Below are 24189 nucleotides of genomic sequence, written 5' to 3'. Positions count from 1 at the left end.
GCCCGGCCTGCTGGGACGGCTTTGTGAATAATTAAGTTTCTCACAGAAGCTGCAGTGTTTACATGTGTTCAGCTCATGTTACCGAGGTCAGCTCCGCTAGTTCAGACAGCTCATTATTCCTGCATGCTCCTGCAGGACTGTTGTGGTTTCTTCCTCAAATGAACCTTTTGATTGTTGTCTGTCTTGTTTTTTTTATCACACATTCAGGTATTTGTTCTGCAGTTTGGATAAAAACATTTGAACTTGGCAGCGATGTGAAGCAGAAAGACTTCATGTGATTAGAGCTCGTTCTTGCTGAGCGTCTGCTTGCATCACCGCTCGATGAATAAATGGATGAGTGTGGTTACCGTCGCAGTCGGAAGGCCGCTTTTTTGACTGCAGTTATTAAATCATTTCTGTGTATTTTGGAGGTCACAACGAGACCCGGAGGTCTTTTTCACGTGTGTGCGATCGAGGTGGGCATGGAGCTCCCAGCAGGGCCTCGCTGCTCGTGCATGTTTGTGCTGTTTGCAGCTCTCCGAGGTGCTTTAGTCACGGCTCGCCCAGCAGCGAGGTTATGTTGAGGAATGCGGCCAAAGAGTCGAGCTTGGCTGAGCAAACACCACATCAGCCTCGCTCTCTCGCTGCCTCCTCGCCTCGCTCATCGTCGTCTCTTTGTGCAGCGAGGCGGCACGGCCGGTTGCTGCGCTGCACGGCTGACTCTGGCTGAAGGTGACCGGGTCACGTGTCGCTGACAGAGTCGTAATCACTGGATTCTCGGTTTAGATCAAGTGAGCAGCAGAGGATTAAATGTCTTTAACCGTGTTTCTCACCTGTTTAGGACGAGGAAGACTCCTTTGTGATGAAGGCCATCATCCACGCCATAAATGACGACAACGTGCCGGGTCTGCAGCATCTCCTCGGCTCGCTGAACAACTACGATGTGAACCAGCCCAACAAGGTGACGCACAGACACGCTCAGCTCGTTCCTGCTGAACCCAACGAATCTGAAGTAGTGGCGCAGAAGCACGTCTGCCAGTGTCTCTATTCAAAACTGAATACATCAAAGTGAAGCAGGCGCCACCCTGAGTCATCCACACAGAGACGTGTGTGTGGAGCTGTGGATGCGCTGCCTCCATCTTTCTCTGAGAAGTCACGCTTTGAGTTTTAGACGCTGGGACCAGGTTAAGACTCGGTAACGAGTTGGCTTTGTGCTGAGGTTGGGAAACGGGTCAGACTCACACGAGCGCGAGCGGCGTTTCACATTTAACAAAGTCACCATTCAAACAGATAAAACCGTCACATTTGCAATTTTTATAACTAAATAACTTGTTTATTCTTCATGATCCCAAGAAATTGTGAAAATCAGGGAATAATTTTCCCTTTTCGGGCATTTTTCACACCGGTGTAGGAACGCTGGCTCAGCGGGAGCAGCGATTTATTAAACTGAAGATCTCAGTTATTCCACTGCAGGCACGTCTCACAGTATCCAGTGGGCTGGATTGCACCGCTGTGCTCCAGATTCAGATGAATCATGCAAATAATTTGAGAAATTATTCAGTTGTTGTGCAGCCTCGTGTTGCATAATGATGTTTGTAATAATGTTTGATCCGGCTTGTTCCAGCTCTGATCGACGCAGAGAGCTGATTGGCTGTCAGAGTTACATGTCTGAGCTGTGCTCCACACTGTGTGGACGGCAATCCTGCTTTCACATCCAAGGCAAAACGTAGCAAAGTGGACTATCCACCCAGGAATATAAAGTCTGACACAACCATCCCTCGACTTTATTAACCGCTTATCCAACAAATCCCAACGCCAACAAAATCATGACAGATTAAAAGTTGATTAAAGAATAAATTGAAAGCTTGAATCGTCTCAAAGATCTCCATAAAAATCTTTGTGTCTTTTCCATATTTATTTAAAGCTGCCAGCATCCCAGAAACTAGGTCGTCCCGTCCTCCAGCCAAAACACAGCAGAAGAAAAACAGCCTGACGTTTTAAACACTGACGGTCCACAGAGCGTGTTTCCACAGAGCGTGTTTCCACAGAGCGTGTTTCCACAGAGCATGTTTCCACAGTCGGGCCCACAGTCGCTTCCAGGCTCATCTGCCACCTGCAGACTTTTGCAGTGTGTAAACAGGTGAAATCTGCAGATTTGAAGTGTTATTGTGAAGCATCATCACGTCTTCATTAAAGAACATCAGTGAATGTGGGCGGAGGATGTGCTCGTGGTGCAGCGTGTTAGGGAGGCGTGTTCACGTCCGGTTTGTGGCACCGAGGGAGCGTTTTATGGGTTTTCATAAATCAAAGCACAGCCTGGGCATGATTACACAGAAACTAAAACACGCTTAGTTTTTACACCGCGCAGCCTGATGGTCGGGTACATGTCAGGACTTGGCAGGCGATGTGAGGACGAGAAGCCATTAAACTCAGTGAAGTGTAAGAAAATAGGAAGAGGAAAGAAATGAGGAGGGGAAGGATGAACAACCAGAGGCAGAGTCGGTACCTGACAGACTCGTCGGCTCAGTCTGTCTCTGCTCAGGGACTCGTTCAGAAAAGGTCATCTCGCCATTTTCATTCATTATTCCTACCTCAGTCTCGTTTACTTCCTCGCCACGTTTTCTGTGTAACTACAGGCTGTCAGATTGAGCTTTACCGCACAGATTAAAGACGCAGCGTTCACACATAAACAGGAAGCGTAACACGCGTGTGTGTGTTTTGCAGCACGGGACCCCTCCCCTGCTGATCGCAGCCGGCTGTGGAAACATTCAGATCATCGAGGTCCTGATGAGGAAAGGAGCGGAGATCCGGGCCCACGACAAGGTAAGAGCCGGACCTGCTGTGACGAAGACTGCATGGAGGAGCTGTAAGGCGCATAACAGCTGACCTTTGACCCTGCTGTGAACCAGGACAGCTTCAGATGCTAACAGCAAACTTTTTTTGAAAATCAAATATTATAAAAAAATCAATATTTCAGGGAACAAACCTGCTTCGACGTTGCATAATGAAGGTTCTCATGATTGTGAATATTTGGGCCTGTGTAATGACAGAAATGAAACACACATCAAACACAGTCGAGTGATCAGAGCCGCTCCTCTTTGCTGATTGGCTGTTTCATACGCAGTAATGCTGGGATGGACTCTGATCGTCGGTTCGTCCTTGCTCTGCGTGCACTGATGCTGTTGTGGTGCCTCAGAGGTTTTCTATCATATCTTATAAACACATTTTAATTTGAAATAAGAAAAAGTGTGAGATATCTTCTTCTTTAGAAAAATCAGAAGCTAATGTAGACGTGAGGGTTGAGTTTAGCCCTGCGGGCTCTGCCTGCAGCACGGTCAGAGCCCACGTGTGACAGCTGACGTCGACTTGTTTCTTTGAAACTTATGAAGTTGCTTAAGATTGTTCAGAACCAACAAAGTGCATCAAACACAAAACTTGTGCCGCTGCTAAAACTCTTTGTCACAGCTGCATCTTCATCAGTGACGCGTCAGAGACGGGAGGAAGACTTTAGCAGAGCCTGAAATCGTTTCCCTTCCGATAGCCGACAGTTCCTGGAAGTTCTGTGAGCAGCTGAACATCCGCAGCAGCTTCTCCCTGACAAACGTCCTTCATCGTGCCGTGCAGTCACTCTGTGCTTGCACCGAGCTGCAGGTCCTTCCTTGTTTTCCAAGATGTTAGAAAATAAGAGACGTCTGGAGCTGCTGACCCACACCAGGGTCGACGTCTCCGAACTCTGACGCAGCGATCTCGTTGCCTTTGATTTGATTTCAGTGCCACACATGAAATCAGGTTAATGCTGCACACACTGACTGCCATTAAATAAAGTTTCATTCTGTCATCATCGGTGCAGCGAGTTCAGGAGATTTATATAGAGACGTTATGACTTTATACAGAAACAATGAAAGAACGTGTTTTGATCTCGTTCCTCCGTTTAGAAACCACAGCTTCAACGTTGTGTCTGAGCCCAACATCCAAGCACATCCTCAGAACGATCCCGTGTTAGAGAGCACGGCACAGTATTGTCCAAGGATGCGTTCCTATCGTGTGGCTGCAGACTCTTTACTAAAGGTCAGGGATAAATCCTGCAACGCTGTTCTCTCTCCAACCCTCAGAGCGGAGCCAACGCCATCTACTACGCGGCGAGACACGGCCACGTGGCGACCCTGAGATTCCTCCATGACAAGAAGTGCCCGCTGGATGTGCAAGATAAGGTAGAAAACCAGGTCCTTCCTCTCTGCACGTCTCACACTCACATGGAAAAACACACACTTACTACGACTCATCATGCTCTGTTATCTGTCAGCAATTACTCACTGCCTCCTACCCACAAACCCCTCGAGAAGCATTACTTTGAAATGCCCAGAAACACACACACACACACACACACACACACACACACACACACACACACACACACACACACACAGCTTTACACATTCACACTCTCACATTTCCACACCTGTGGAGAAAACCAGTTACTCTGGCATTTTATCAGCTTATTTGCTGTTGCTATGGAAACAGGCCTTGCAGGGAGAGATGGGATTGGTGCGTCTGTGTGTGTGTGTGTGTGTTTGTGTGCTTTCGATGCTAGTGCAGCCTCAGCGTGCCTTGCCTGGGCGTCCAAAATCCCAGAAGCGTTTTCCCGTCTCTCCGATCTTCACGAGGTGTCCTTTCCTGTCTGCGAACGCTGAGGCGGAGCCTAATCTGCGCTGCACGCGCTCTGCTGATTACTCTCCAGCTCCCGTACAGGCGTCGTTAAAGTTTCATCTTTCTTTGTTACACAATAAACCCCAAATCACAAGCCGAGGCGTAGAATTAGATAATTGCTTTGTGAGAACAGAGAAGCCAAAGGACCTTTCAGGTTTATCATAACAAGGTGAATCTGCGGCGGCTTTTTATGTAATTCGCCAAATTAAACCGCTCTTTGAGGGTTTTTCCTTTTTTCCAGAGTGACTCAGTCTCTAAGAAACAAGTAAACACGTCGTCTCGCTAACGAGCGTTTACGCTGACTGCCAGCCCCAAGTCTGAAACTCGTGGGTCAGTTTTTAACGAAAACAGAAGCGGAGTCAGAGTTCTAGTCAGAGTCAACATCCACAGCGTCCACGCTTGGTATGCATGGTCTGTGCACGGTCTGTGCACGGTCTGTGCATGCAGTGCAAACATTTGGCTCTGTGTTGTGTTTCAAGAAGCAGGGAGGTGAGTCCGCTGCTCCCTGTTAACATCTACTGGAGGTTTTGGCTACTATACGGAAAATCTGGGATGTTTGACCAAACTACAGAATCTAAACTGGAGACAGCATTCCCACTTATGGTGTCAGGATCACAGAGGCCCCCTGCTACCTCCACCTGCTCCTCTGATGGGTGATGGAGGACCGCCCTCTGAGGAAGCTCTTTCCCGCTGCTTGTATCCTCGGCCCTGTTCTTTCGCTCGCTGCTCTCGGGTGAAGATGGAAACAGAGGCTGTGCCGCGTGTCGTCTCCTCCAGTCTTTCACACATTGTTTTTGTCATGCAAGAGAAAATTTGCAGGCGTGTCAATCATCTCTCATCACCGTCTAGCAGCTCGTGCAATCAACCAGCGCCTGGAATAATAAACATTTCACTTCCCGAAGCTGAAAGGAAGGTTCTGCAGGGAATCCTCCGGACACCAGCAAAGCTTCGTCTCTGTCACTGCGTTTATACTTTTACTCTGAGATTTCATAGGAACCGTTTTTATCTGAACCGTCCGACGTGTCACAGACGTGTTAGACGTCACGTGTGTCAGTCAGGTGGGTGTGAGCGACAGACACACAGTCGCTTCTTTTGTTCTTTTGTTTGACTTTTATGACACAATTTGATCGTTTCTAGCTTACTGCTAGTTTAATCTGCTGCTTTGTTATTAACATATTGGCCGTTGGTCACCTCCAGTCCGGCGAGACCGCGCTACACGTGGCTGCTCGCTATGGCAACGTGGATGTGGTGAGCTACCTGTGCAGCATCCGAGCCAACCCGGACCTGACGGACAGGGTGAGCGAGTGCAGCGACGGCATCGGAATAAGAACCGAGGGGTTGTTCGAGGGCCGCGGGGTTTTATCTTTGCGTTCCACGTTTCTGTCTGCAGGAGCAGGAGACGCCGCTGCACTGCGCTGCCTGGCACGGCTACTCTCCGGTAGCCCGAGCTCTGTGCCAGGCGGGCTGCCACGTGGACGCCAAGAACCGCGAGGGGGAGAGCCCGCTGCTGACGGCCTCTGCCCGCGGCTTCGTGGACATCGTGGAGTGCCTGGTGGAGCACGGAGCCGAGCTGGAAACCACCGACAAGGTGACCAGAGCTCAGCCTGATTTATTTTGGCACATTTTACTTTTACGTGTTTTTGTGCGAGGGTTGACTAACAGGTCTCACAGCACACAGGTCTCACCACCTGTGCAGGTCACAGACACTGACCCGTCTGTGTTTGTGTCTCCAGGAAGGCCACACAGCTCTCCACCTGGCTGTGCGTCGCTGTCAGGTGGAGGTGGTCCGCTGCCTCCTCAGACACCGCTGCCAAGTGGATCAGCAGGACCGCCACGGAAACACGCCGCTCCACATCGCCTGCAAGGATGGAAACCTGCCCGTCGTCATGGCGATCTGCAATGCTAAGGCCATCCTCGACCTCCCCAACAAGGTGAGTGCAAGCACTTCCCCCCAGACGGCCCGGATACGCTCCCTGAGGCGTTCCCAGGCCGCGCTGAGAGGACTGGTGGTATCACATAGTTTTCAGACACAGCTGAGAGTGAAGGTGGAGGTGAAGGACCTCCTCCTAACTCTGCGCTCCGCCCCCTCCCTCACATTCAGACACTGATGTTAATGTGTGGGGTTTTTATTTTTCGTCCCGATGCCGTTAACATGAATACGCTTTCTGTTTTTACTCTCCTCTTACATAATCTTCAAGCACATCTACTTCAGCGCCAGCTCAGCGATGCCGGTGTTATGTGATGTGTTACAGCACCTTGATGAGTCAGGCCGAACGTGTCTCTGTCTTATAAAACACGCTCTGCGTGACCAACAGCACCTGAGTGATTGAGCTAGCAGCCTCGGCGCTGCAGCCTTCACCCTGCGGATCGTGCTGCAGATGGGCTGCAGAGCGTTTTGCATTACTGTCACAGGAGTCTTAGAAGCACAAGAAGAGCAGAAGTAAACGACAGCTAACCGAACCACACTCAGCTTGACGCTCTGCAGGAAGTGAGATCCATGAAGTAATCTTCCTCACGAAGAAGACTCCTTTAAATCGAACCCCATCAGCTCAGCTGTGAGTCAGACCTGCTCCACATTGACCACAGTTTCAGATGATGAGGTGTCTGTGCCAGTAATCCCTGCTCTCACAGACTAATATGGTCGCCTCACTTGTGTGAGCACAGAGCTCCGCCCACCTGCTGTTCGGTTTGTGAGGAACGGCCAATGAGAGGAAACTCTCTCATAGGTAAAGGAGTTAGAATAGTTTGACCTGAGAGCAAATGTAGCTGAAGAAAAATAAGACGAGTTTAAATGAGTGTTTTAGATCGTTGTTTTGCAGCGGAGCTAAATGAGGCCTAATCGCAGGTGGAGCATTGATAAAAACACAGGAAGTAGAATATAACGCAGTGTAATGTTTACAGAGGTATGGGCTGTTTTCTGCTGACATATTTTAAAATCGTCTTTCTTCTGATATCTCCTGCCCTCCTCACACACCTCTGAAGCTCCCGTCCTCTCGCCTCCCGCATGTTTCTGCTTCTACTTTCTATTTTGACACCATACATTTAAATAGATTCTGCGACGGGGAAGCTTTTCTCGGCTTTTTCTGCAGAAACGTGTTTTCAGCGTCGCACAGGGAGGCGATGTGCATCGGGAGCAGACGGCGCTGCCAGAGACGTCGTGGTTCATGCATTATTCTCAGCTGGAGCTCGTTTCTTTTAAGCTCGTGTGAAGCAGCGAATCACAGGCTGCTGACTCTGGGTCGGTCTTTGCTGTCAGCTGCAGACACCGAGCAGAGAAATAAGAGGGTGGGATTGAAACCGTCTCCAGCTCAGTTTGCAGCATCACAAAAACAGGGTGGATGTTCTTCCAAACTGCTGCAAAGGAGAATGGATTGAAACGCCTCCGTCACTGAGCTCTGATTAAATCCCAAAGCTTTTACTGTAACATCAACATCGAACTGCTCTGGATTTATGAGATATTGTGGTATGAAATTGATGGCAATTATATGGTGTTTACAGTAATTAGCGTTGTTTTCAGGGCACTGTGTTCCTGCTCTAATCAGCAGTTTTATTCTTCAGGCCGAGCGACCGCAGCGGGAACAGCGAGCAGCCGATCAGCCGACCGTGCGCTTAATTAGGCCGAGTTAGCGCGAGGCAAGAGGGGGACGCCGTTCAGTGTTTGTTTAGAAAATGTGATAAATGTTGATTTCAGTGTTTGTGTCACTCTTTTTCCTCCACATTTGTGTTACAGTGACGGCAGCTTAAAGAGAGCAACGTTTTATTTTTGCCAGCTTTCTTCTGATTGGCTGCTCCTCATTAACAGGAAGTGGGTGGGGCTTCTCATAGAGAGATGTGTACCTGAGAAAACCATCAGATATCTGCTCTGTATGACATCACGCAAAGATTATTTATTGATTTATTGAAAAGAACTGAATGTGAGCTTCTTAAAAAGCTTCTGCCTCAACATTTAAACTGAGCACGCTCAGAAGGTTTTGGCGTTTTCAGGAATCCTTATTCGAGCATTTCTGCTCAGCAGCCTCAGTTATTAAGAATAACCTGTAAGTGTCAAAGCGAACATGAATGATTGTGTGCGTGACTTTCACCGTGTCCGGCGCTGACGTGTGCTGCTTCCTCTCTCCTCTGTGCGTCACAGTCCGGCAGAACTCCGCTCCACCTGGCGGCGAACAACGGGAGCCTCGAGGTCGTCCGCCATCTCTGCCTGGCCGGAGCGAACATCGACGCTGTCACCAACGTAAGGCACCTCTCTGTTTTACCGCTCGGGCGGGTGCAGCAGCACCTCGTCATCATCGTGATGAGACTCTGACAAACCCAGTGCAGCCCTTTGGTCTGTAGGACGTGTTCACACGTGAAGCTGCTGCGATCTGTGACTCGAGTATGGTGGGGGCGTGGTCCACGCCGACACGCCTCATATAGTATGTAAATTGAAACGTCGCTCCCGTGCTTGTTCAGATATTGTTTGCGTGGCGATTGTTCCTTTTCTGCTGGGGCTGCAGACGAAGGCGCCGCTCATGAATCCTCAGTAAAACTGGGAAATTCTTCTGGCATCGTTCCCTTACCTCCGCCCTCGTCTCCGCCCGGCTCAGCTGCACCACCTGTTTGTTTTTTAATAATCTCATCCTCTCAGAGGTTTTCAAGGCGAAACCTTCTCCTTGTTTCTTCTTTCTTCATGTTACTGAAGTTCTTTCGACCTCTTGAACCCTGATGAGCTTCCTTGCAGTGTCCCATCCACTTCCCTCACAGTCTGTCTCAGCTTTGAGCTCTTAAACTCTTATTAGAATATTTAAATCCCAGCTGGCAGTTTGAGAGCTGCACCATTAAATCAAATGAAAAGTCTGCTGAGGATTTTAAACATTAGTTATTAACATGTTTGGGGGCTTTAAAATTTCTCTTTGAAAGTCCAAGAAGTAAAAAACTGTGAGTACAACTTCAAGAATGTTAAATTTCCAAAGACGTTTCCTGTAGTTTACGTCTGTGGGGTCGTTACGAGCGCTTAGCTTTGTTCAGGAGATTGTGCAGCAAGACTCCTGTTTGTCACTGTGTTTGCTGCACAAGACAGAAGAAAGCGAGCAGGAGAAACGGCTTCGTTGTTGTGCAGATGAGATATTTAAGACGAGTGAATCCAAGCGTGGATTTGGTGACTGCACAGAGACGTTTGTGCCGAGTCTGCGGCAGGTGAGGCGTTAAAGGCTTCAGCAGCCGCGGGCTGAGAGCTTTTATCCAAGCGCTCGGGATCAAACGGTTCCACATTCAGCCCTGAGTGGGTTTGACTTTACGGATAAGTGGGAGTTCATGTCCAATCGTTTTAGATCCGAAAGGATTTTTATTTCCCGTTCAAAGCTCAGCGCTCTGAGCTGATGCTTCTCCACGCCGAAGGCCAGGAGATGACTTCATCCGAGCCGCGTCCAGGATCCAAGTGGTTTTATGAAGAACTGTTATCGTGATTTTATAAATCAAACGTAATTGAAAGAGTTATGTCACGAGCTAAAATTTCATTTATGTGAATGTTAATGTTGATCGTTTGAAGTCTCTAACAAACAAAAACACTCGTGTCAAATGTTCGGTACAAGAACTGGACTCACAGTGAGCGAAGAAGCAGCCAAAGACCGAAAGAGACCTTCAGCACGTCAGGGTCGGCGCGTCAGCCTCCATCACGGGCGCCTCCCTGCTTCTCCTGCCAGAGCTCACAACATGACCTCAGTTGTTATTGTGCAGATGTTTTCAGCCTGTTCAGATATGATTTCCAGATGTTTCCAGCGTTCTCCGCCGATATCAGAAGTAACGTGTTTTTGTCCGTCATTGAAACTCGTCTCAGAGCCTCAAATCTAATTCTGCTCGATCCTGATGCATTATGTTCTTTCTTTCATTCCATTGAATTGATCTGGTTCCAGCAGCAGACGATCCGCGCTGAGCTTTTTCCCTCTCTGCCTTCCCGGGATGTTAATATTGTATGGCAGCTGATGTGCTGTGCATGTTTCATCTGGAGCGCACACTGGGATGTATAATTCAGTGTCAGGGAGGACAACCTTCCACGGTGCCTCTGTGATCTCTGCCTGGTTTTTCTTCCAAATCATTCCAGCCTCTGCGATTTCACCGTTACTCGTCGTTCCCGAGCTTCCGTTTCAGCAGATATTTAGTCTGGGCTGGAAATACTGTGGATGATCTAATATTCCTCACATAACGCCAGCCGTTCATCTGTCACTGCCAGGCATCAGTAGTAATAATCGTGACACTCAGCCATCTGTGTGAGGCGAGCACCGCGAGAGCGTCCACGCGTCTAAATGCTCAGACTTCATTTGCCCAATCCAGTCGGCTCGGGAGGTCGACGATGTCGAAGTCCGATCGTCATGACGAGCTGTTTGGGAGGAGGCGGCGGCGCTCTGTGGGCGTTTCAGGCGTCCGTGCAGGTTTTCCCAGCGGAGCGTCAGCCAAGCCGGACAGTGACAGATACATGAACGCTGTCAGGAATGTGGCGTTTGTGTCGGAGCGCTGGAGCGGAGAGGGAAAGTAACCTGCGTGCGTGTGCGTGCGTGTGTGTGTGCGTGCGCGTGTGCGTGTGTGTTTGTGTGTGTGCGTGCGCGTGCGTGCGTGTGTGTGCGTGCGTGTGTGTGTGCGTGCGTGCGTGCGTGTGTGTGCAGCTGTAATTAATCCACTGACATCAGCTGAGAGACGACGCTGCGTGATGAGGAATAACTGTCATAACTAACAAAGGTCACTTCAGGCGCATCGATCTGATTTACGTGAATGTAGGAAACAGCTGACTAATAAATCACTAACAGCAGACGTCAGCGTCGATCAAAACAAAATATCTGCTGAATTTCCTGTTATGATGAACAAGTAAATAAATATACAAATATAAATGATTTGTGTATCTAATCTGCTGGTTCTGATCTAAACTGGTTGAACACGTGATGTAAGTTTGGGGGAAACACTCAGTTAAAGTAAAAGCAGCGTCTGCTGAACTGGTTTAACAGGAAGCTCCTTTTTGTGCTCGAGCTCCTTTTTCATTATAAAAACTCCAGAAAACGAATGTCCTCAGTGGAGCTGAGGAGGAGCCAGAGGAGATGTGATGTTTACTAAAGACCTGACTTTTTTTGTTTTCCTCCTGCAGGATGGAAAGACGGCGGAGGATTTGGCTTCGGCCGAACATCACGAGCACGTCGTGTCACTGCTGGGAAAGCTTAAAAAGGTAAAGAGGAAGAAGAAGGCTCAAAAGGCTCGAGTTGGACTGATGTGTTCAACCAAGTTGTGTCAGCTGAGCTTGTTTGAAGAATGAGGCTATAAAAAAAATGATGTGATGCTGTGAACGCGGTTTAGGAAGTGCAGATGATGATGATGGTGGGGGTGATGAGGCACAGTCGGGCTTCACAGTCGTCACACTTGGTCTATTTCGGTGCAGAGGTGTGGAGAGAGACGTCTCGGGAAGACGGGAGGTGTTAGATTTTAGCGATCCGCCGTTTTTAGACTTTGGGGCGCAGTTTGCTCGACACGTGCAGGTGAAAGGACGAACACTCGGTGAAAGCCAAACCTTTCATCTCCATGACGATCAGCTTCACCCTCCACAGCGGCGTGTGTGCGTCCGGTGTTCCCGGTCACAGCTACCAGGACACGCTCAGACTCCTCGTCTAAACCTGCTGAGAATCGGTGAAAACATGAAGCAGCAGCTGTGAAAACAGCCGCCGTCTGCACATGCTGGGCTAATCTCAGACACTTTGGCACGTTTGAAAAGGCCGACTTGTCGAGAACCAAGAGGGGGAGAAACCCGGCGGCTTGAAACGAGAACTCGTTCGTTTTAAAGCCGGATTCTGTGAATCACACGTTTTGAAATTGGAAATGAATTATTTTTTGACACGTTAGCATAACCCAGGTGGGATTAGGAGCGCGTTCACATCCCACGTATCTGCTCGCAGCGTTTGGGGCCACTTCTGATGCGTGACTCATTGGATGGTTAGAGAAACGTCTTAAACGGCTCCATCGAGCTGTCAGATCTACGGCGGCGTGAGCAAGCAGCTGGCTTTTGTTGTAAATGTTTCCTGCGGCTGAGTCACTGTTTCATTTTTACAAGAACATTAAGAGCAGTTTTAAAAATCGTCCTCGTAGCCCAAAGAATCGATGATGTTTGGAAGAAAGCGTCTCCTGTAACGCCGCTCACAGCCACGGCGTTTCAATGCTGTCACATTTAAATGTTTTATAACTGAAGTATTTATAGACACATAAGATATGGAACGTTTTGTTTGAGTCACAGGAACTCTCCTGTTCATCCACCAAAATAAAAGCATTTAAGCTTCCTGCGTTGTTTTTAACCACTCTGTCCAATGAATGGTAGACAGACGCCTGCAGGCGGAGCTCACATCCTCAGTTTATGGTTCACCTGCTCAGCTGTGAGATAGCTAACCTGTGCATGAAACTTTTCTCTGTCACCACCAGGGGGCAGAGTTTCACCTGCAGCTGCGATGTCACCGCAGAGCTAAGTGGTGACATTTAGCTCGATTTAGTGATTTTGATTCTCTCTCCCCAACCAATCACAGCAGATGGCCCCGCCCCTCCCTGAGCCTGGTTCTGTCGGAGGTTTCTTCCTGTTCAAAGGGAGTTTTTCCTTCCCACTGTCGCCAAAGTGCTGCTCTGTATTATTGTAGGGTCGACCTTACAATATAAAGCACCTTGAGGCGACTCTTGTTGTGATTTGGCGCTGTGTAAATAACACTGAATGAACTGAATTTGTTGGATGGAGCTGACACTGCTGCCTGTGGCGTTGAGCTAAAGTACAGCCCAGCTCTGGTTCCACATCAGCTGATATCTCTTCAACACAATACGCTGATGTGTATTTTTAAATAAGCTTTTCTGCAGTTTGAAGCTGACATAATGTGCAGCAGCACAAAATCTGATTAGTTGAAATGTGTCATGTGATTTTTGGGGCCTTGTGGGAGTCGTGTACAGGTGTCTGTGACCTGAGCTGTCGATGTCTTCTTCTGTGGTGTGTTTTTGGGTCAGGACAACCACAAGCTGAGCTACATCCAGCAGCTGCGGCCCACTCAGACGGTCCAGCCCCGGATCAAACTCAAGCTCTTCGGACACTTGGGAGCCGGGAAGAGCACGCTGCTGGAGTCTCTGAAGTGCGGCATCCTGCGCAGCTTCTTCAGGAGGAGGAGGACGCGCATGACCAACGCGGCCCGGCACCCCAACTCGCCCGTCAACTCCAAACCTCCCGGTAGGTGACAGACAGGTGGAGTCGCGTCGTCACCAGCTCAGCATTAATGCTTTCACTGCCGCAGCGGTTAGCACCGCCCCCTCACAGCAAGAAGATCCTGAGTTTGTGCAGGTACAGACAGGTGTGTGTCACCTGGTGACAGCTCTGAAAGGCTCCACCCCCTCCAATCACCCTTTGGCTACACATGCGAATGTTGGTTGGGATAAGCAAAGAAAGACACACAGAGACTCCTTCGTTTATTTGTGAGGAGTGCAGTTAATCAGAGGAGGCGTCTCCCTGGCACATCTGTCTCAGAAAACTTCAGCGTGAGTCATTTTATTAAATGTCTTGTTTTATCCACGTTGTAGACGCAGCTGTTGTTGCTGCTCTGATGTGAGCATGAACATGAGCCCTCACAGTCTCGTACTGAGATGCAGTTTGAATCTCACAGGGTGAAATTGATAAAAGCTGATCAGTTCTCCTCGTTATGTCCTCTGGAGTAAATGATAGATGAGCACAAATGGAACAACTGTCTGCTGAGGGAAACCGTTCAGGTGCTGCTCTGAGGCTCGGGTATCTTGAGGTCTGTGAGGTGTTCGTGGTTTTCAGGAAAGTGCAGTGACGACGTGTTCAGTGTCTTGCCTGCCTGCCCTCCTCTCCCCTTTAGCTGCTCTGTTATGCGCCGCTTGCAGCCATTACGTGACGCCCGGGCTGATAACGGTCAGGTGCGTTAGCCGACTCCTCCGTCTGTGAGCCTGCCGGCGTCTCAAAGAGTCAGCGCTGGTCCGTATCGACCGTTAGTTGTTTCTGCAGCGATACGTGACGTGAATCCAGCCAAAGACAAAGAAACACAAGTGTCGATATTTTAGCGTCGCCTCCCGAGACCGCTGAACGCTGCATATTGATTTTGTGGCTTTCAGCCTCGGCGTGCGCTGATATATTCTTTTATTTCCTTATTTGTAGCGAACTTTGAAATGTCACGGAGCTCCATTAACGAGAGGCCTCGTCGTGAAAGGTGCTCCTCAGTAAAAGGAGCGCTCTTTTTAGGCCTGTTAGCGAGAGAAGATATGAGCAGCTTCGCTTCACTGAACTCTGAACCGCCCGACGTTAAACGGCATGAAAACAGCTTTTTCTCTCCACGTCGAGAAAATGAGCGGAACCTGTTGGCTTTAAGGATTTCACTCATTTTACACCGATCACAAAAACCAGGACGTGAGAACATTTTCCTCACGTTTAGGATGAGAGAAGATGAGATGGGTTCATTGTTTTCTGCAGTTGCCAGTTGGTGGAGGATAAAGTCTTCATCATCGTCGTCTGCAGTGCCGAGCAGACGCTTGCATGTTCAAACTGAAGCCGTGACAGCCGACTGTGAAACGGCGGAGGCAGCTTTTATGTTAGTGCAGAGAGGAAAACGAGACACACACACACACACACACACACACACACACACGGGTTTTTCACAAAATGCACATCTAACAAAGGTTTTGGCCTCTCAACGACTGGAATTAAAAGATTTGCAGCCACTAATACTTTACAATCTCTTTATTGAAGTATAAAATCCCATCAGAAATGAAAACATTCGGATGAAATAAACATCTGTTTTGTGGATGTGTGTCCAGATGTGCCTGAGTTTCTGACTTGTCCTTCGCTGTGCTGTGAACAACCATCGTGCGTCTGGCGTTTTCCCCGATTTATCCGCGCAGACGCTCACTCGTCCGTCTCAAACATCTTCTCTCCTCCAGCTCTTTACACCAGCGATGATGTCACACTGATGTCTGTGATCACCCAAAGACCAGGATGTCATTTTACTGTGATTAAGACCTCAAAAACAAGCTGTAGGTGTGGTCCCGAAAATCCAAACTGTCCCTGCAGAGTGGATTCATTAGCAGTGAAATGGCGCCCCCCTGTGTTTGCAAGCGGCGGTTATTTGGTAAAGATGATGCAGATGTGTTTGCTGCAGCAGAGAGGGACATCTGCACTTAATCTGAAATACTTTGAGCGTTAGTCACAGTCGATCGCGCGCTGAAGTACAGCAGAGAGCAGAACAACAACCTCTGAGAGCAGAAACCAGCCGCTGTGTCTTTAAACACCATCACCGCTCAAACTGTGGAGCCAAAAGTCAGGATTTATTCCCTGATCTAACAGCAATATAGTGCTGCAGGTTCTCTGCTTCTCCTGTGTGTCCCTGCTAAATAAAAATCAGTAAAAATTCTGCATTAACTGAAAGTAGTCCCGGTGGTTGTCATGGTTTCTCCTCCATGTCTGTGTTCAGTGTCGGTGAGCATTTCCAACCTGTACCCCGGCTGTGAGAACGTGAGCGTGAGGAGTCGCAGCATGATGTTTGAGCCCAGCCTGACCAAAGGCGTGCTGGAGGTCTTCTCCCCCGTGCACAGCGCTCTGTCTGCGGCTGACGAACAGGCCACCAAGGCCATCGACATCCAGCACGCCAACATCCACGGTGAGAGCCGCGAGGATCCCCGCGGAGGACGTTCACGGTTAAACCTGTGTGTGAAATTCAAGCAAAGCTCACTCGGCTCCCTCTCTGTAGGCGTGGGAGATTTCAGCGTGTGGGAGTTTTCTGGAAACCCGGTCTACTACTGCACCTACGATTATTTTGCGGCCAACGATGTCACAGCGATCCACGTGGTCCTGTTCAGCCTGGAGGAGCCGTACGAGACCCAGCTGGGCCACATCACCTACTGGCTGAACCTGCTGAAGGCCCTCACCCTGCCGCAGGAAAGCATCTGTAAGCAGACCAACCATCTACTGCCTTCGTGCGGTCGGTGGATGGTCGACTTTAATCTTTTTCTTAAAAACATCGATATGTTTGAGGTTAGGAGCAGATCTGCAGACAGGAAGTAGAAGCTGCAACGATAGAGAGTCGGCAGGTTTGAAAGTCTTTGTTTCCTGAGTAATTGGAGAAAAATATGAGTTTTCACTGATACTTCGCCACGAGTTTGGCCTTTTTGAAGCTTCATTTAAACAGTTTCGTGCGAGGCTGTGGGAACTACATTTGCTGTTGCAGCAGCCAGACAGTTACACAACCTCAACACAACCTGATCATGATAAGCTGTCTACTGTGACGGTTCACAATCTTAACTTTTCTTCAGCTTTCGGTGGTCGGATCCAGCAGCCTCTCGCGGTCGTCCTGGTGGCGACGCACGCCGACCTCGCCGACGTTCCCAGAGCGTTCTCCGGAGAGTTCAGCTACGACAAAGAGAGGGCGCTGCTCAAGGAAGTCAGGAACAGGTGAAGAGCACCTCCTCTCCATACTGCACCGAGCGGTGCCAGCTTAAATCACGTCAGTCACATGATCAGGTCACAGCGAGCGTACGTCTCAGCCTTACTGATCAGACAGCAGATAGCAAATTCAGCAGTTTCACCGCTAACACAGCAGAGCTAATGTTTTGTAAAACCAGATCTAGAGAGAGGAGAGCTTGAGAATCTTTTAATGTTGCTTTGATGTTTATGTTTGAAAAAGTTAAAGTGCCGTCAGTCAGTGGAGATTATGTTGATGAGTAAAAAAGCGAGCGGCTTTTTGTCAAGACAGTCGATGCGACCTCAAAGAATCCCTGCAGAGAATAAATTACACGTATTAATCACACAGATTTCAGTGATTTGTTACAAAGTTTGGTGTTTTTGGTTTTCGGTCCAGGTTTGGGAACGACCTGCAGATCAGTGACAAACTGTTTGTGATGGACGCTGGAGCCTCAAACTCTAAAGACATGAAGCTGCTGAGGAGTCACCTGCAGGAGCTTCGAGCCAGCGTCGTCTCCGTGAGCTCTGCAGACTCTCACTCCCCGTGTCCTCTTGTTTCTAAATGTCCTCATACCTGAACAAACGTAGCGTGGTCGTTTATTGTCGCCGCTTCCTTCTCCGTCTCTGCAGAGGTGCAGTCCGATGACGCTGCTGTCGGAGCGTCTGCTGGCCGTTCTGCCGACCTGGAGGAAGCTCAGCGGACCCAACCAGCTGATGTCGTGGCAGCAGTTTGTCAGTGACGTGCAGGAGCACATCAACCCGCTGGTGAGCCAGGATCACCTGCGCACGCTGGCCCTGCAGCTCCACAGCATGGGAGAGGTGAGTGTTTGACCAGGAGCAGGCAAAAGGAGTCGGTGTTTTACTCCTGAGTGCCAGCAGGGGGCACTGCAGGCTCCTGAATAAACCAAACCAGATGGTTTTCATCTGTGAGAACAGCAGCAGGAACACTGTGTTCTGTTTGTGTGCCTCTGCTCAGGAATGAGGAACCAAAACTTTATTTATTTATTTATTTGCATGTTTTTCACAGATAAAGCAAAAGTTCCATTTAATGTTGTTCCTTAAATATTTATTAGCTTCTTTCTGTATTCTGTCTTTGTCTCATGACATAAATTTTTCTGATAAACGTCCACGCGCTCACATTTCTCCCTCGTCTCCTCCACAGATCAACATCATGCAGAGTGAGACTGTGCAGGACGTCGTCCTGCTGGAGCCTCGATGGCTCTGCAGCAGCATCCTCGGCAAGCTGCTCTCCGTGGAGACGCCCAAAGCCATCCACCACTACAGGGGGCGCTACAGGCTGGAGGAGGTGCAGGCCCTGGCGCCTGAGAGCGACGTGGACGAGCTGCTGCAGATCCTGGATGCCATGGACGTCTGCGCCCGGGACGTCACCAACCCCACCATGGTGGATGTTCCCGCACTCATCAAGACAAACGGCCTCCACCGGTCCTGGACCGAAGAGGAGGAGGAGGAGTCGCTGCTCTACGGAGGCGTCCGAATCGTCCCGGCCGAGCACCTCACTCCCTTCCCTTGCGGCCTCTTCCACAAGCTGCAGGTGAACCTGTGTCGCTGGAGCCACCAGCAGAAGCCCGAGGAGGACGGCGCCGACGACAACGATGGAGATATTCACCTGTGGACCAACGGCGCCAAAGTGAGCCAGGCAGGAGTGGAGGCCATGATCCTCCTGGTCAACCACGGGCAGGGTGTGGAGATTCAGGTCCGTGGACATGATTCTGAGCGGGCCAAGTGCTACACCCTGCTGGACACCCTCTGCAGTATAACAGAGAACCTGCTGGCCTCCACGCTGCCCGGACAGCTCACCGCCAAATACTACCTGAGCCCTCAGCAGCTGCGGGAACACCACGCCCCCATCATGGTCTACCAACCCAAAGACTTCTTCCGGGCTCAAGTCCAGCGCGAGACCTCGCTCACCAACACCATGGGCGGCTATCGGGAGAGCTTCAGCAGCATCCTGGCGTTCGGCTGCGCTGAAATTTACCAGTGGGGGATTCTGGGAACGGACGTCCACATATCGGACGTGCCGCTGCTGGCTCGCCGGAAGCTGTGCCGCATGCTGGACCCTCCAGACGCCATGGGGAAAGACTGGTGCCTGCTGGCCATGAACCTGGGCCTCACTGAATTGGTGGCCAAATACAGCAACGGGACTCCAAACGGCACCTCTGAGCTGGACTTGGACTCGGACTCCCAGCAGGCCGCGCTGCAGCCCAGCCCGACGGCGGCTCTGCTGCAGGAGTGGAGCGGGCGAGCGGGCAGCAGGGTCGGCGTACTGATGGCGAAGCTGAGGGAGCTCGGCCGGCGCGACGCCGCGGACTTCCTGCTCAAAGCGTCGCCCGTGTTTAAGGTTAACACGGAGGCGCTGGGAGGAGCCGCCAACGGCTACCCGCCAACCTGCAACGGCGGCACATCGTACAACTCCATCAGCTCCGTCATTTCCCGCTGAGGGCTCGCTGTCCCCGCCAGACGTCAGGAGGTCGCTCTGACACGACGGACTCGTGCAATCTTTCCGGTCCAGCTGCTCACACTTTAATCGCTCCGTTTTGTTGCCGTGCAAACCAGATGTTGTGTTTGTGCTCTCCACACCTGTACAGCCGAGCTTTCCTCCCGCTACGAATGTCGTGAAAGAACCGAACGCTCCGAGCTCCAAAGAGGAATTCTGTGTTTTTCTTCTCTTTCTATCTTGTTGTTTGCTGCTTCCTAACGTCCCTCCTGCTGTCACGCACACTCCAGTCTCACTCCAAGGAACAGCGCCATTTTCTAATCTCCACGTGTGGTCAGAAACATGGCAGCTGCACGTGTGGCTCGAACCCGAGGGCTGAGTGTGTGTCGTGTTGCTCGCTCCATCCATCGCTTACATCTAATATCAGCTCCCTCCTCGCGTCTGGTTTACTGATGTGAAATTTGGTCGTTCAGCTTAGCGTTTAATACATTTACAGCATTTCTTTCAGAGTGCCTTGGTGGCCTTCTACCTCCCTGAAGAGCACAGCCAGTCTCATTGGTACAAAGCAGAAGTCTTTTCCAGATGTTTGGAGAACTGTGCCTTGTTGATATAAAAGTAAAATGAGTTTCTAACACGTCTATTTATCTGGCGGCTGTCACTAACACGAAGAAGACCATGTTGTATAAAAATAAAGGAGACCTGGTCTCGTGCTGTTTCACTTTTCACAAAAGCAAACGCACACAGATGTGTGGAGACGACACGTGTCAGCAGTGGGTGGAACCGTTTCCTTCATGTTTGATTGGTGTGTTTGTTGATGTTCCTGCTAATCCTCAGTTCAGATTTCTGTATTCTTCCATCCAACAGCTGAAACCTTTACAGGTCCCAGAACTTCCCGTGAAGGTCTTTGAATAAACTCTGTCTTATTACAGTTTTGGTCTCCAGTTGGACTTTAAAGTCTGCTGGACTCAGACAGTCTAAGTCAAACCTCACCTTCACCATCACAGCTGCTGTTTTCAGATCGCTGTTCAGACCTCTGGCACGTGTGCAGCTGTGATCTCCCCGGAGCTTCAGAATTGTGCTCAAGTTAAGCATCGACTTGTATCAGATAAACAGATTTCTGAGTGCACATCATATCAAACCATGTCAATGTAAATGTCATTTGCATATTCAAGAGAACTTTTTTTTGCCAATCCAGAGCAGCTTACTTGGTAACAGCAGTCTGGTGTATTAGAGCAGCTTTGCATGATCCACAGTGCAAACTAATGCGCATTTATCTGTTGCTGGGCCTTAGTGCAGCCGCTCGGCCTGAAACAAGCTGGTTTTGCCCCTTTCTCTTTAAGCTAGCCTTCCTCGGATTGGCTGCCCCTCTCTAAAAGTAGGTCAGAATAGCAGGTGGGCGGGGCTTCAGTGCCTAAGATATTAGGTATATCCCGTCTCTGTGGTGTCATGGAGACACCCCGGAGCCAAAACGTTCTGCTTTGTACTCGCATTTTAATATCTGCGATTCCTTTTCTTCCTTTTCCTGAAAACTCCAGGGAAACTTTGGGACCTGTAAACATCAGTGTTTCTGTAAACATCATCTTTCATTCACACAAAGGGAAGCGTAGCCATTTTTACAGGAAAAGGAGGGTTTTCTAAAGGACTGTGTCGTATTGGGTGATGTTGACCTTTCTAAAGTGTAACAAGCTGCAAAGCAAATGTTTAACCCATCACAGGGTGGGCTGAGGACGCCCTCACGCTGAGTACTTTGAATAGAAAGTTTCACTAAAACGCTAAATTCTAATCAGAAAGGTGATTTTTTTTTATAATTGGGTTGGTTTCTGTACTTTTGTACTTCTCTTAAACGAGCAGCCGGTTACAGTAGACGCTGACGCCGCGCCTCTTCGATGCCTCCTCATCAGGTTTTTAAAGCGTTATCGCAGGGGCGTCATTAATCAAGCTGCCGTCCGCGGTCAGAGTTTTGCACAGTGGCATCCACGCCACCTCTGTCAAGCTAAATTTGAGCTTCGTTGTCGGCGGGCCGCGCGTGGCTTCATGCCTTCTTTCAGTTTGTCTTTGTGAAGCATGAAGCCGCAGCCTGGCCGCGGTCAGCACAAGCACAGGGAAGCGGCGGCGTGATGTTAGTATTGTTAGCTGAAAAAGGCCAAAGGCTGCTGATGACAGAAATGTCAGAGAAAAGCATTTTCACTTTGTGCGAGCTGGTGTTTTGTAACGTTTGTGCCCCTCACTCTGAACCTGAAGAAGAAGAAAACAGCTTGTTTTTCAGCGCACGTGTGCGTCGGACGGTTTCACTCCTGAAGTTACATTTGACGGATGTAAAGGACTTTTTCAGGACGCGCTGTGTAAAGACGAGCTCCGTGCCAGAGTGCAGTATTTGCTGTCAGCTTCTCTTCCTCCAGTGTTACCATCTGTTCACAGATTTAAACTTTCTTCTCGCCAATCAACACAGCAAACTGTTAGCTGTGATGTAAATACTCAAAGCTTTTTGTTAAGCTGTTTGTTTTTTGCTGAGGCAAAAATGAATGTACTGCACATCTTTCCTAAACATATAGTGACAATAAAAATGAATCAAAGACGCCAACATGTGCGCAGGAACACGAGGAAAGGAAATGTCCCAAACTGATCTGAAACGCGATTTGAGTTTTCTGTTTTTTATTGAAGCTGTTGTCGGAGTTGTGTATAATCATTGCCAATGTTGTGTGCCTAAAACACACTTGTTCATTCCTCTTTCTGCCTTGTACAGTACACGAGCTGAGAGGTGGCGTTTGGAAAGGGAAGAGACTCTTCTGTGTTTCAGAGGATCGTTTTGTAAAAACTGAGAATCACTATGATGAGTTTGTCTTCTCCCTGGAAGCTTCTGCTGAGGTTGAGATGTTTCTGTCGACGAGGAGGGACCGACTCGGTTTTACTGTCGGGTGACTTTTCCTCCTTGGAGAATAATCGCCGCATTGCACAAATCTTTCTGTTGCTATTTATGTTACATCCTTAGCATGTCCTGGAATGCCATGTTCTTAGTACTGCTGACACTTTATAGTGTAATACATTTTATAATAAATTCTTTACCTAATGCCAGTGTGGTTGCATCATTTAAGTGTTCGTAGTAGACTGTACAGGTGCACCGTGCCAGCACAGGTGGGCTGATTAATGCTAGTTCAGTGACTCTAATGTGCAGTTCGGTTGCTCATATTAGCAGGAGCCTGTCTGTCTGTGTGTGCACACGTATCAATCAAAGGACTGACACACCTGACTTTACTTTAAAGATGAGCTCCAAAAACATCTTTGCAGTTTGCACTGACCGAACACTTTTCAGGCACAACGTTCAAAGAAAGTTTACACACTGCAGTCTGTAAGAAGCTTTAGTAAGATCCAATTTTACATTATTCTGTTTTTTTCTAAGTAAGCAAACCTACATACTGTATTTTTTTTGGACCATAAGGCGCTAAGCGAAACAAAACACATAAGTCAACTGAACTGAACTCGTTCTTGCTTCCTCCACATCCGTACCATCGATTCATTAATGCTGAATTCTCTGGCAGCTGCTCTATTCCCATGTTGTTGCAGTATATTAATCACTAACCTCGTATTGTGGATGGATTATCTCAGTTGTTCTCCTGACTGAAGTTTGGTCCGTTTACAGCATCCTGCCTTGCGACTGTATTTGTCTCTAACCATCGGGAACCCTCACGTTAACTTTTATCGAGTGGAAAAGTGTTAGCGTTCATCCTCCAGCTTCACTGTTTATGCTAACATAGCTGTGTAGCTAGCCACCATGTAGCACATCATTATATAGCAGCTAGCCAAACTTCAGTAACCCTACAATCGTCATTGCTGTTTATAGCAGAGCTGTACGTTTGAATTCTTTCAGAAGTCTCTCAGTCAGAACATGCTATATCATGTTTAGGTGGAAGCTAGCGAGCTAACTTCCTGCTAACTTCTAACTCCGTTAAATGTAATAAATCCTGTTTTCATGGATGCCTGGATGTTAAACTTAATTGTTACACCTGGTAAAGCAGCAACGCTGATCATTTTATTGAAGATGAAAGAATTTAGATAGTTTTTAACTCTCAGTGATGTCGCAGTGTTCGTTTGACTTTGCGATATGAAGTAACGGCATTTTAGACCCAGATTACTCCGCGAGGCTCCTGACTACAGCAGCCGTAATGCTCCAAGCCATCAAGCGGCGCGGCTTCTGAGCTTACCAAAGTCATACTAAAGCATTTTTTGACTGATTTATATATATGTACCACATAAAATCAGTTCAAAGTAAATAAGCACAACAAGAATTCATACATAATGCACACCGGATTATAAGGCACACTGTTAATTTTTGAGAAAAATTCAAGGATTTTAAGTGCGCCTTATAGTGTGGAAAATACAATATATGTTTGTATATCCTGGTAAAAAGTCTCCAAGATCCATCACGGTCTTCATATACATATACTGGTGCCTGCTGGCCATATACTTATATGCAAAAAGGGTCTTTGTATATATTTTTGTAGTTTAATTGTTTTACTTATGTCATCTGCTTCTGGTTCTAATAATATTGCCTAAATGTAGCATGTATACTGTAAAAAATACTCGTCCTAGCACAGAACCCTGTGGAACT

The 24189-nt window shown here is 48.7% G+C and overlaps 1 protein-coding gene across 3 annotated transcripts in view; it reads left to right on the top strand.

The window, feature by feature from the left end:
* dapk1 (death-associated protein kinase 1) overlaps positions 1 to 22650 on the top strand; it is a 63693-nt gene extending 41043 nt beyond the window's left edge. For all 3 annotated transcript variants that reach the window (XM_076891217.1, XM_076891219.1, XM_076891218.1), the window contains 15 exons: positions 821 to 940; positions 2704 to 2802; positions 4092 to 4190; positions 5884 to 5982; positions 6077 to 6274; positions 6420 to 6617; positions 8819 to 8917; positions 11795 to 11872; positions 13675 to 13891; positions 16143 to 16328; positions 16419 to 16616; positions 16981 to 17119; positions 17526 to 17646; positions 17759 to 17947; positions 18291 to 22650. In XM_076891217.1, the coding sequence (XP_076747332.1) occupies positions 821 to 940; positions 2704 to 2802; positions 4092 to 4190; positions 5884 to 5982; positions 6077 to 6274; positions 6420 to 6617; positions 8819 to 8917; positions 11795 to 11872; positions 13675 to 13891; positions 16143 to 16328; positions 16419 to 16616; positions 16981 to 17119; positions 17526 to 17646; positions 17759 to 17947; positions 18291 to 19586 (3336 nt within the window). In that variant the 3' untranslated portion in view covers positions 19587 to 22650. The remainder of the gene's footprint in view (positions 1 to 820; positions 941 to 2703; positions 2803 to 4091; positions 4191 to 5883; positions 5983 to 6076; positions 6275 to 6419; positions 6618 to 8818; positions 8918 to 11794; positions 11873 to 13674; positions 13892 to 16142; positions 16329 to 16418; positions 16617 to 16980; positions 17120 to 17525; positions 17647 to 17758; positions 17948 to 18290) is intronic.
* Positions 22651 to 24189: the final 1539 nt, after the last annotated feature.

The sequence above is a fragment of the Maylandia zebra genome, linkage group LG12, assembly GCF_041146795.1.
Source record: "Maylandia zebra isolate NMK-2024a linkage group LG12, Mzebra_GT3a, whole genome shotgun sequence".
Classification (NCBI taxonomy): Eukaryota; Metazoa; Chordata; class Actinopteri; order Cichliformes; family Cichlidae; genus Maylandia; species Maylandia zebra.
Note: the sequence above shows the minus strand (reverse complement) of the source record. Positions and strands in the feature narration are given on the sequence as shown.